Below are 13,129 nucleotides of genomic sequence, written 5' to 3'. Positions count from 1 at the left end.
TCTGTATCATCTATATCTAATCTAGATCTAATTACATCTATCTATATCTTTATCTATATCTATATCATCTATATCTATATCTATATCTATATCTATATCTATCTATATCATCTATATCTATATCTATATCTATCTATATCTATATCATTTATATCTATCTATCTATTTTATCTATATCTATATCAAGAGGACATTGCCAGGTCACGTTGGACTTCTCATCCACTAATACATCCACATCTTCCTCCTCAGGGCTGCTCTTGATCCCCTCTTCATCCAACCCATTACTTGTACCTGAGTTTGCCCTGACCCACCTGTAAGACCTTGCACTTGGCCTTATTGAAATGTATGAAAAGTGCACAAGCTCACCTCTAACTGTCAAGGTTCCTCTGGATGACATATCCCTTCCCACCAGCATGTTGGCTGCACCAGACAGTTTGGTGCTGTTGAGCACTGACAGTTCACTGAATCCCACAGCCCACATCACCAACAAAGACATTAAACAGCCCCAGTACTGACTTCTGAGGAATATTACTCATGCCTGGTCTGTACTTGGACATCAAGCCATTGACTGCAAGTCTTTAAGCGCATCCACCCAACCAATTCGTTATTCACCACATATTCCACCTGTCAATCCATGTTTCCAGTTTAGAGACAAGGTTGTCATGTAAGACAGCATTAAATGTTTTGCTCAAGTCCAGATAGATTTCATCAGTCATTCTTCCCATTCTTGCCATTCACCAATGCCTTAATCATGTCATAGAAGACCACCAAATTCATCAGGCACAATTTGCCTGTAGTAAAGCCATCTTGACTGTCATCAATCATCTCCTTATTTTATACATGTCTCACCATACTTTCCAGGAGGAACTGCTTTATGTCCTGTGAGTCAGGCAGCATGGCTGGGACATTTGTCATTGAACACAAAGGCAGAAAAGTCATTGGGTAACTCAGTCTTCTTCATCTCCTGGGTCATCAGATCTTCCATTTCCTTGTAGAGAGGCTCCACACTTTCCCTAATCGTCCCTTCATCACCATCATAGCTATAGAAACTTTTCTTGTTTCCCTTGATGTTCATGGGTTGATTTAATTCCATCAGGTCTTTAGCGTTTGTATTCTGATCCCTGGCTGCTCAGTTAATATCTCTGTATTCATCCCAGGCTATCCGTCCTTGATTCCACCCCCCGGAGTCTTCATTTACATGCTTGAATTTGACGTTGTTGATCCACACAGGCCTCCTGATGTGTTTTTGCCTGACTTTGTCTTAGTTGGAATGCATTGCTCCTGAATGCACTGGAGAGCAGATCCTAGAATATTAGCCAATAGATTCACTATAGGCCAATAGATATAACACACATATATATAGATATAGAGTTACATTTATACAACAAGAGACATATTTATATAACAAAAAGTTTTATCAGGGCATTTCTTCTCATATATTATGAAATATATATTCTTTCCCATGTATCTATATAATATTCATAATTAAACTACTAACAATGTGCACTTTTTCATGGCTTAAAAGACAAAGGATTCTAAGAGTGTTATTCATTCTTCAAAACACTAGCATGAGCACTAAAAGGTATAGTCAGTCAATAGTATGTGCAGGAAGTTTGTACTGCAATTATCATGTTTGCAGTACTAACCCCTTGATTTTGGTGCCTATATGTAAGGAAGGTGATGTCTAGAAAGGCAGACCTGGAGCAGAGACTAAAGAGAACAGAAGGAATAAAATAGGTATTTATTGGAAGGATACACCTTGGGCAGTGTGGCAGTGCAGATACACCAAGCAACAGAGAGTCTAAAAAAATCTGAAAGTTAAACCCCAATGCATCAAGGAAGCACACCAGAATACAGAGGTAGGGATAGTTTGCTCAAGGGTCTTCCTAGTTGTCTTGTCTGCCACCTAGTGTCAAGCTAGCTGATCATTCTGATGCTGTGAGGGGGGGGTTAATATTTGTTAGTTATGAATCACTTGGGAGTTCACACTGAAAAAGCTCTTAAGATTCAAGAAAACACTAAATGCAATACAAAAAAAATAATATATATATTGGCCTTTGATCCAACAACTTCTGAAACTGATCTTTAATATTACAAACGTAAATTTTGAAAGCATAAAAGAGAAAGGAGTTTAAACCACCAGCAAATATGATTTTAAGCTAATTTAGAAATAGAAATTTCAAAATTTGGGTGGAAAAAGGAGGCTTAGAGGCATATGAAAATCTAAATTGCCTAATTTTAAGGCTGATGAGCACTCATAAATCTCATTAACTTTACAAGATTTATGGAGAGCATATCTGTTTCAGAATAGGAGAAAATAATGATCTGTGAGAAAGACCTACATTGGGAGTTCTTATTTAGTAGCCTCTTGTTTTATTTCAGGGCTAATCTGATCCGGTTACTTTTAAAGATGCATTTTAACTGTTGCACAATGATAAAAATATCTCTTTCGTGTTTAACTGCAAAAGTGGCAAAGAGGCATTGATGTGTCTGGCCTCTATTCTTGTTATAAACATCCATTCTTTGTACTATTCTATACATAATCTGATCTCACCTGTCAACTAATTATGAAGAGTTTTATATGTTGATCAGCTGACAGCCTAGGCACTGAGCTGTGCAATGTCTAAGTTTCTGCCAGTTTTAAAGGGCCTTTTTCTCTTTTCTCTTAAAGCTTGTATTTTCTGCCTTTCTCTTGTCCCCACTCTAGTCTATAGAAAATTTTCTTGAAAACTTGTATGTTGGGAAATACTGAAAAGCTGGGGAAAAAGTAGTCTCTGTTGTCAGAAACAGCCATAGTATTCAGATGTTATGTCTAAAGGATTTTCTCTTCCTCTGCATCAGGTAGCTGCAGAAATTGATCTTGGTCTGACAGAAGGTACCCAGTACAGAAAGCTAGATACTCTTTTTTGACTGAAGATGGATATCCCTTGGCTTGCACATACCAAAAGATCAACCAACCATTTTCTGTTTTTCAAGTCATTCTAGTAATTTCATGAAGAGATAAACTGAAAGTTAATCTTTTGTTGTGATCTCTAAGTTATTCAAAACTTCATTCAGACTTTTGTGAAAGTATCCTTTTCAAAAGACTGGGCCTCCACTGGTTATTTTTGGGTCAAAAGAGCAAACTTTGATTTCACTTCCAATATATACCTCTTGTGTTTCCAAACAGAATCAGCCAGCCTCAGGACTTGCCACCTGTAACGCTGCAGACAATACAAGTACTCCAAAATCAGAATGTGCACCTTTCTGAAAACAAAATGTGATTTATTTGCATGCAGAAGGGGTTTTCACTGACACGAAAAAGAAAAACAAAGCGTGCATACTCTCCTGCCTATGCTTGACATTTCCTTCACATCTAGATAAAGACACAGGTAGCCCTGCCTCCATTTTTGTCTGCTGTTAGACCCATTTTCTTGCTGTGTTTCTCAGCCATATCTACATCCACCTAACTGATTCAGACTAGTCATTGACAACTCTCCATGTCCTATCCTGCAGGATAGAACTGCTACCTGAGCGAGCCTTTTGGTTTGGGAAGTATTTTTAACTGCTATTAAAGTGATTAGGTCATAGGGTCAGCTTTCCACATCTGTTACAGTGGCTTTTGTGTGCAGATGATTGTCAATATACTCCTCAGTCAAAGCTTATAACGCTTTACATAATTCCAGATTTTCCGGATTATGTGTAAAATGTCATAGGAAAAACAAGTGATGGTATAATGAAATATTATTTACCATCAGCGAGTATGTTATGAATGCTGATGCAATTAACAGTTGATAGCAACGTTCCTGAGCTGAAATGTTAAATAATTTATTCTATTTTATTCAAAAGTTTTTCCTCAAGAAAGAGAAATACAACATGAATTGGAGTCATTCATTAATCTCATCTGTAATTAAACAGTGGCAATTCAATATAACCAGAAGATATATTTACATATGGATACATATTTTAAAAAATTAAAATGTTAAAATGGTAGGAATAAATGTTATTTTGAGATTCTCTATACATGAAACATTGATTCACCAACAAGATAAGATACAGATCCAAACAATTTCCCTCTTGAAAGGAATTCCTTTTTTAGGAGATTTTATTGTTATCTGACTTGAATAAAATAACGTAAAATATTCAGTAAAAAACAGATCTTGAAAATAAAATTAACCATAATACTGAATTATTTCAAAAATATAGTATTCTACTTCAGTCTTAGTATTTTCTTCTTACTTGACAATAATTACAATAACTATTGACTAGTAATAAGTGACAGTAACAACAAAGTCAAAAGCAAGAATGAGATAAAGATTAAAACTATTTTGATTGAGTTGAAATGCAGTTATAGCAGTTATCTGTGTATTGTTAGAATCAGTGTGGCTAAACCCTGGACTATTTACTAGTATGAAGAGAGAGTGACTTTTCCTATCCAAATTATACTAATACTACATTTTTACAAATTCTAAAATCAAATTATTCTCAATGAGAAAATAAATATACCCCCTAAGTGAATGCATATATTTGTCTTAGAGTTCTCCTTCAGAGTCCCTTTTACCCTTTCTCCTTTCCCTTTCCCCTTTCCCTTTCCCTTCCCATTAATAAAAGGAAATTATTATAGGAAAAGGAAATGCATTCATGCTGTTTTAATGATTTGCCTTTAACCCAAGAAAGAAAGAAAAATCAAAGATAAGGCTTCCAATTAATCTTTAACTTGTAACATAAAAGCACTGGTTTCGAGCTTTAACAACATTGCAATTATGAAGGCACAGAGGGAATGTACTGTGGACATAGTCAAAGTTTTAATCCTAAATATGTCTGGCTCTAGTGAATCTCTCATAACTTTAAAATTTAACATAATTTCTATCTGTGTTATAAACATATGTGTTCTTGACCCACTTCAAAAAACACCCACAAGTGAAATACCATTTCCATTAATCATTCAAGAGCTTTACAAGAAACTGCATCTCAAGAGATAGCTTTTTCACTGAAATTTACACTATTCAGTTGGTTTCAATATTTTCTACATATATTGAGTTTCAGCTGCTTGTTGTTCAGAGCATTGGTTTTGGAACTTATTCCCATCCTTTCCATCCAAATACACTCATTGTCACTTCATATCCTGAAGAGAAAAATTAATTTTTATGTAATTACAGTTTTGCCCTGACAACTACAAAAAATTCATTGTAAACTAATACCTCACAAATGAAATTCTATTTTCATCCTTTAATCACTATGTAATGAGACTACAAAGGAGATATTTCTGCTGTGTTGAAATAGTAAATAGATGTAACAATAATTTTTCACACTTTTCACCAGATTTTTTTACTAATTTTTTTTAATGGGAATATGGAGCCTCACTAGTGGGTCTCCTTGCATGACTAAAGTTTAAATTTATTTTTTATTCATAGAAATTACTTTTTCTATTCATGATACAATCCCTGTTATGTTGGAAACATTCTGTGACTGTTATTGGCACTAGTAAGACAGTATTGTTTAAAGAATCACAGTCAATTAATCCCTTAAATCATGTATCTGTATATTACACACTGAAATTTATCATGACTGCACCACACTTTCTTCATGGACCTAGCTCTAAAATCCAGTACTCATGAGGAACATACTTAATTCAGTGTTGAGCATTTTAAAATCTGTACTTCCTGTTCACCTGTCAGTACAATAAAAGTACGAGATTGAAGAATATCCATAGCTGAATATTTGTGCTCACCCTTAGGAAGTTGCATGATCCTTGGCACCTCAATATTTCTCAGACAAGGAAGATACACTTTATTCTTGAATAGAAGTGTAATTTTGGCTTTTTGCATAACAGAAAAGTAGATAATAATCTACATTTGTAAGAGTGGGTGAGACAGAAGAAATTAAATTCAGTGTGAAAGATGCAAATGGTCAGGCATAAGTCTTCACTACTGCGCTTGAAATAGGAAAGTTCAGTGCCTTCAGAAGGGCCTCTGGAATGATGGATACCGCAACATTACTTGATTATATTTCATAAAAAGTCCTTTTCAAACTGACAGGATTGCTAGCACTATCCAGCATTGATGATTTTAACTACAGTAGTTTCACAAATACAAGTCGCACCATTTTGACTAATATTTTTCTCCCACACTGTAAATGCAGCTTATACTCAGGAGCGGCTAATATGTGAATGATTTTCTGACATTTACAACCTCAGAAGTGTCAGCCAGGGTGCCGAGCCGAGCACCTGCTAGTAAAAGCCGGCATTTTGCGATTGTTACAAATTGTTACTCTGTTGTGCCGCGGGTGGAGCCTGGCTCCCTGCAGGCAGCAAGGGAGGGCGGGGAGAGAGGCGGGAGAGCTCCCTCCTTCCCTCCTCTACGGCAACCCGGGGAGAGACGGGGGGGGCCTCATGCCACCATTGCCGCGACCCGGGGGGAAGGCGGGGGTCCCGTGCCGCCATCGCCGCAACTCGGGGAGGTGGCGGGGGGCTCCATCCCTGCCTGTCACCACGGGGCAGCGCTGGACCAGGGTAAGTGAGCCCAGAGGCGGCAGCCGGCCCCAGGTGGCCCCGTCGAGCGGCAGCGCTGGGCTGGGCCACCTGACCCCGTCGGCAGCCCCGAGCGGGCCAGTAAACCCCGCCATGCCGCGATTCTGTTACTATTTGGCAACTTTGTTGCACGCGGGTCCTCGCTGCAAACGACAGAGCGGCTTATAATTGGGTGCGACTTATTTATGGACAAAGAACATAATGTTTACCAACACCCAGAGAGGCGGCTTATAGTCAGTGCGGCTTGTATTCATGAAATTACTGTACTTCCTGGCTTAAGATATTTTATTATACTTACTAGTATGCTAAATATTGCATTTTTATCCATAATTTTGTTAGGAAATAAAGGGAGGCATGTTTTGTGGTGAACATTTTTGTTGTTTTGTTTGTTTATTTGTTGGTTTGATTGGGTTTTGGGGTTTTTTGGGGTTTTTTTGCAAGGGAGTTGGATTTTTTGGTTTGGTTTGGGGTTTTTTTTGTTGATGTTTTGGGTTTTTTTTTTTTCATTTTAAAATAATTTGGGAGCTTTTTTAAAAATAATAATTATTTGTCAGCTCAAGCAACTAGCTCAGTTGGTGGTCATCCCCCTTGTTGAGAGAGCTCAGGTAGGGTGTTCACTCAGACAAAAGTTTCTTTCTCTACACACACCACGAAGGATGTGGTGACCCAGATGGAGCAATTACAAGAGCATGCAAGGATCCAGATCCCAGGCTACAGAGAGTGCCAGAGTCTGGCACTGCTCTCTGGGGACAGCAGAGATCAGCTCTGTGAGATGCCATCAGGCCAACAATGTGCTCAGCCTGGTGGCAGAGGTGAGAATGAAATGGAAAGACATATTAAGCTGTGTCTTAGAGCTATCAGGGACTCTGAGCAAGAGATTTTCTGGAGGAGCGGCATTCTACCATACTTCAGACAAGTGCAGCTGCCATGCACTTCACAAGAGGCAATGGATGTCCCACCCTCTCACCACCAGGCAAAAGAAACATTAGAAATGGAGGGAAGGGAATTGAAGCAGTTTCTGCTTGGGCTGGCAGAACAATCCTCTGCAAGGGGAGCAAAAGAACTGCATGAATGAGCAAGGGACTCCTGTCATTACTCAAGCATAAGCAGGAAATTCACAGAAGATGAAAGCAGAGTCAGTCCACTTAGAAATTTGGCAGGAGGTACTAGGCTTCAGGCAAAGATATAGATCTGAAAACAAATTCTGCCAGGTCTGGAAAAGTCCTAAGCATGGAAGAATCACTCATGATGCTGAGTACTTGACAGTACTTACCTAATAAGTTTCTGACTATTTTTCTCCTCAACAAATATGCACTTATCACAGTTCCAAGTGTGATCAGGCTGTGTGTACACCAACATATGCAGGAAATTAATATCCAGCTCAGGGGTAGAACAGGGGGATTTTTCCTGCTCTCATCTGCTCTGGATTAAGCCCCAGGGCTTGAATTAGAAGATGAGAATCTGCTTCTCTTGTAGCATCCACATCACTGATAAAAAGAAATTATGAAAGATTAACACCTTGATTCAAATACGTGGGGGATTTGGCCTGGAGAAGACATTAGACTCCTACAAAGCCTTACGGAATTATTAAAATAAAGTCAGAAACAATGACTTAGAATTCACAGTAAATTGACCCCTTGCTGGCCAACAACAAATCCAAGTGCAGTTGCCCTCCAATTCCTCCATCCCAGTAGGATACAGGAGAGAATCAGAAGGGAGAAAAATGACAAAAGCCTCATGGATCATGATAAAGACTGTTTAATAATTGAAGAAAAGCGAGACCAACACACAAGTGCTTTAAATGCATTTACCACCTCCCATCAGCTGATCAGTTCCCAGACAGTCCTCCAGCTATCTTTGAAAATCTACTCCCCTACATGGTAGTTGTATTGCTGAGCACCATGTCATATGCCATCAATATTCCTTTGGTCAGTTGGGGTCAGTTGCCCTGATTTTGTCCTTTCCCAGCCTCTTGCCCACCCTCAGCCCACTCTCTGGGCAGGGTTGAGTGAGAAACAGAGGTTCTTGACATTCTGTAAGCACTAATCAGCAATTGCTAAAACACTGGTCTATTAATCAACACAGTTCTGGACATAAAACTAAAACACAGACCATAAAGGATACTATGAAAATATTGACTTAATCCTAACCTGACCTAGTAGATAATTGTATTGGTCTGACTGGAAACTGCTAAGTAGGAAAACCGGAATCAGGGAACAGAGACTGTAACACATTAAAGAGGGAGGGTCTTCAATAAGCAACCTGAATTTAGCTCACTTTTGTCTCTCTCTAATGAATGATCTAAAAAAACTATTTACTACAGACCACTAATTTTTTGCTTATTTTTTATAAAATGAAAATTACTTACTTGCTTATTGAATTTTCTGAATTAATCAAATGTTTCATAATTATATTTTAGTTAAATCACAACCCCTATACGAGTCAATGAAAAATTAGGAATAGATGTCAGGTAGTGAAAAGAAACACAGTATTTAAGAAATATCTATTAATTTTGGGTAATCAAATACGATATTCATTGCATGAACTTCAGAGTGTTTTGTATTATCTCATACTTCACATGTTCCAAACAGATCTCATTTCAGTTGCAGCTGAGACTCCTCAGCAGTTCATATTTCAAGATTTCCAGTTCTACTGGTACTATAAAACTTAGTTGAGGCTACTTTCCTAGGACAATAAAAGAAATACCATGTCAAAGACAAAAGATGTAATTCCACTAGTCTAAGAAAGTCTATCTACTTTTTTTCCTCATTTCTGATATCTTGAAACTAAATAATCCAGCTTCATTTTCAAATATAGAACATGAGATAAGTGAAGGCAAAGCTTATGAAAGCCGCATAGCTGGTCACTCAATCCCAAAGCATGATGGATTCTGCAATGCTTTGTGTTTTTGAAGTGGAAAGACTCAGACAGTATCCTGTAGTACAAGACCTTTAGAACTGAAAAGAATAAGAGCTGCCCTACTGAATGACAGTAGTACAAACATGGGACAGTTGGCCTGGCCAAGATGCTCTCATGAATGCTATGAAGTGCTGCCAAAAACATTAGCCACACACATATCTGCTTTGCACTACAGGCACAACCTCACAGTGATGGTTTTTTTTTTTCCCCCACATTCAAAAAAATATAAGTCCCTGAATTAGCGTCTTTCTTCTTCTCTAGTCGGTGTCATGTTTTTGTATGTTACTAATGGGAGCATCAGTGAAACTGGAATGGTACCAATAGAAAAAGATCAAGTTTATTCTGGAGTAACATTACTATAAAACTGAACATTAGTATGTAGTGAACATAACTTCTAACTCTCATTTTGATTTGCATCTTTCAAAAAATGATTGTTCAAGTAAGAGGAATTATTTGTACTAAACCTCAAATTCACTTTACTTGATATTATCAGCTAAGCCTTTGAAAGAACATTAAAAGTACCTGTATTTTAAATTGCAGCTGATAAAGCTCTTGCTGAAGATAATGACCTAAAAAGGGATAACATCAGAGCAGAATCAAATAGTGCCATTCAATTATCTGTTCTGCCATAAAGAAATGTGCCATTATTTCTTGATTTAGGATTCAGAAGAACAATGCTCTGGAAATATTCACCTTTTTTGGAAATATTTTTATGCATAAAATTAGGGAAACACAATGCTATCTTCTAAGGCTGCTGGAAACCTGTTGAACACAACAAACTAACTCTGTCTTTTCAAAAAGTCAGACAGTAAGCTTTCTCACACTATAAGCATGTCAGCGTGTAATTCATATTTCTAAACTAAAGCCATAAATAGATGTCTCATTGAGTTTCAAGATGACTGAAAGAAGAAAGAAATTGTCCATGATTGTCAGCACTAGAACGCAGAAAGTAGGACAAATGTACAATTTATTGAAAGCAATTTATTCATAACAAATGAAAAGGTAGCCAGCTACTTTGAAGAAAACAACCATCTCTAACTGTTTCAAGGGAAGCAGTGATTTTTGAAAGTCTATAAATTTAGACAGTAAATGTAATCCTTTCCAATGCTTAGAGAGCAGTTGTACACTCTATTTATAAAAGATGAACTTATTAATATTTAAAGAAGAAAAACAAAAGAAAAAATCGAGTAAATTCCCAATGAAATTGCTCAGTGTATGTATACCATCCATGTAGGTGGTATACCTGAATATAAGATGTTCCTTTACACTTATACATGAAGCATAATAGCAAAATGTCACTAGAGAATATAAAGCAGAGAAGAAAAGCCCAGACTTCAGCTTTAACTGATGCCATTATTTTTTGTCTTATGTTAAAAAAACAAATAAAGGCACAAATTACATCCTTTTTTTCTTTTTGTTTCATGGAGAACTGATAACTGGAAATGTTGTAGCAACTTTCTTTTGCTCACTACAGATTAGTGCTGAGTGAATTACTGACTGCTGAGGGGAAAAATTGTTCAAATTTCATGAAGCCTTTGCCAACATTTGATCTAGTCTATGGCTCCTTTGTTAACAAAAATGCGCTTAAATAGCATATGTTATTTTTTTTTCTTTTTAAGCTAACTGTTTTTGCTAACCTTTGAGGTATTTTAAGTATCGATACAGATAAGTTTTAGGAAATGCTACTTTTTCCTTCTCCTAGACGAGGACTGGTTTTGGCTTCAGATAAAAGACAGTTGCACTTACTACTCTCTGTCTTAAGAAAAGCATATTAACAACAGAAAAGTGTCCGGTATTGCAGAATGCCTGTAGAATATTGAAATATTTCTGCCATTTAAAAAAAAATTAAGAAATTATTTGTTATTTTGTCATTAAAGACTTTATCCTGTGGTGATGAAACTTGAAAAGATTGTTATTCTCAAAATGCAAGCTCAAATTAGTTTCAAAACAAAATAAAGTATGAATTTAAAAAATGTAAAAAGAGGCTGGAGGTCAAGATTACTCTTTTAAACTGATAGATCTAAATTTTAAGTGGCTGTCTCTGTGGGAAAGGTGAGGAAAAATTTAATTCTCAGAAGACAAGGTTTAAAATCTCTAGTTCATCAGTGAAGAAGGGGTGGCATTTCTGAGAATCTCCATCACACCTATACTAACTTCAAAACCTCTCTATTGTGTAACACACTGTATCTAAGATAGATGTCTATCTGGTTTTTCTATTAGGCAATTCTTTCTGCTGAGGACCTGATCTGTCTTGACTTCTTCTAAAATGGATGGTGGTTCTTCCAAAGGAGATGTACCACTGCTTTTTCACCTGTTGCCTAATACTTCATATTAGAGCATCTTCCTGGGAATTTGGAGAGGTGTGTTCTGTGTCTGCTTTAACAGCAGGGGAAGTAAATTAATGCCTTAAGACAATACTGAAAGGGCTGAAAGGACAAAAACCTGTCACTTGGAGGAGTTAGGCTCCTGTCTTGGGAGGACTAAAACCGAAAAAAAAACCCAACCCTATATGCTATTAACTGTAATACATGTTTGTATTATATTAGGTCAACAATGGGGAAAATGAAAGGAGCTATTTGATAAGATCATTTTTAGCCATTTGGAGTCTAATAGCCTCGGTTTCTTTCAGTACTATGTTTATTTACAGTTCAATAGAGATTAAAATGTGGCCTCACAAAATTTACAATAATTTTTTTTTCTGCCTCAAGATGATTAAAATTAAAAAAGGAAACTTTCAGATTTCTCTTAAAAATGCTAAAAACAGACAGTGATTGTGAAGAACCTGCAGAGTGCTAGAAGCTAAAGGATCAGGATCATGGCTGTTTTTTCAGCATACACTTATAGATCTCAGTGTTTATTTTGCTGTGCCCTAGTCAGATAGATATGAGTATGAAATAGACACTTATGTCCCCAAAATAAGTACCCTAAAATGTGTGAAAGCAGCAAAGATGTCAACTAATCCTTTACATGCCTGCAAAGTTAGGCTGTAAAACCATTCAGACATACAGGACAGCTTTTTAGAAATTAGGTAGGACTTCAGGTCTCTTTGATAAGATTTCAGAAGAAAATTCAGAAGATTCAGAAACTCACTGATTTTTTTAAAAGATATTTTTAGAACTAAGCAAGTAATTTGAAGCAGGAGATTAGGTTATCTTTCAGATCAAGTATATACAAATCATATTGTACAGTGACCAGTTAGGTATACAAGAACAGAGGGAAAGAAGGCATAATTCAGTCCTAGGAAAATAGGAGAACTATTTTATGCATATTTAAATGGATTTTAGATACCTACTTTTTCATCAGCCTATGACTATATTATGACTGAATTTTTGTAATTCTTTCATCTTTCATTTGATTAAAAATAGCACAAATGTATAAGGCAATGGAAAATGGGACATAGTCCTCAATCACTTATATTTAATTGAGTTAGGCAACAAAATGAAAGAAAAAAAATTAAAAGTTTTAAAAAAATTATTAAGTCTGCGAAATAGAAGTCTTATCCAATATATATGCATCTGAGTTATAATTTTAAAAATTGTTGCAATTTTATGCCATTTCTGAGTGCATCTGAGGGGTCATTGCACTGGTAAATGGAGACTTCCTCCAAAGTTTACAAACACTACTATATTCAAATCTTCCTTAAGCATAAACTTTGTTAAAATTTACGCAGGATTGGCATGTTTTGTTGGGCCTTATCCAACT

At 36.7% G+C, this 13,129-nt stretch overlaps 1 protein-coding gene across 5 annotated transcripts in view; it reads right to left on the bottom strand.

The window, feature by feature from the left end:
* LOC116997064 overlaps positions 1–13,129 on the bottom strand; it is a 70,844-nt gene that overhangs the window by 29,310 nt on the left and 28,405 nt on the right. For 2 of the 5 annotated variants that reach the window (XR_004418061.1, XR_004418065.1), the window contains exon 3: positions 367–1,304. The exons of 2 other annotated variants lie outside the window; for them this stretch is intronic. Coding sequence is in view for 1 of the 3 variants with exons in the window: in XM_033061297.1 (XP_032917188.1) it covers positions 1,191–1,304 (114 nt within the window). In the remaining 2 variants the exon portion in view is untranslated. Of the gene's footprint in view, positions 1–191; positions 1,305–13,129 lie in introns of those variants that run through there. One more of the 5 variants, XM_033061297.1, reaches the window with a different exon arrangement.

The sequence above is a fragment of the Catharus ustulatus genome, chromosome 5, assembly GCF_009819885.2.
Source record: "Catharus ustulatus isolate bCatUst1 chromosome 5, bCatUst1.pri.v2, whole genome shotgun sequence".
Classification (NCBI taxonomy): Eukaryota; Metazoa; Chordata; class Aves; order Passeriformes; family Turdidae; genus Catharus; species Catharus ustulatus.
Note: the sequence above shows the minus strand (reverse complement) of the source record. Positions and strands in the feature narration are given on the sequence as shown.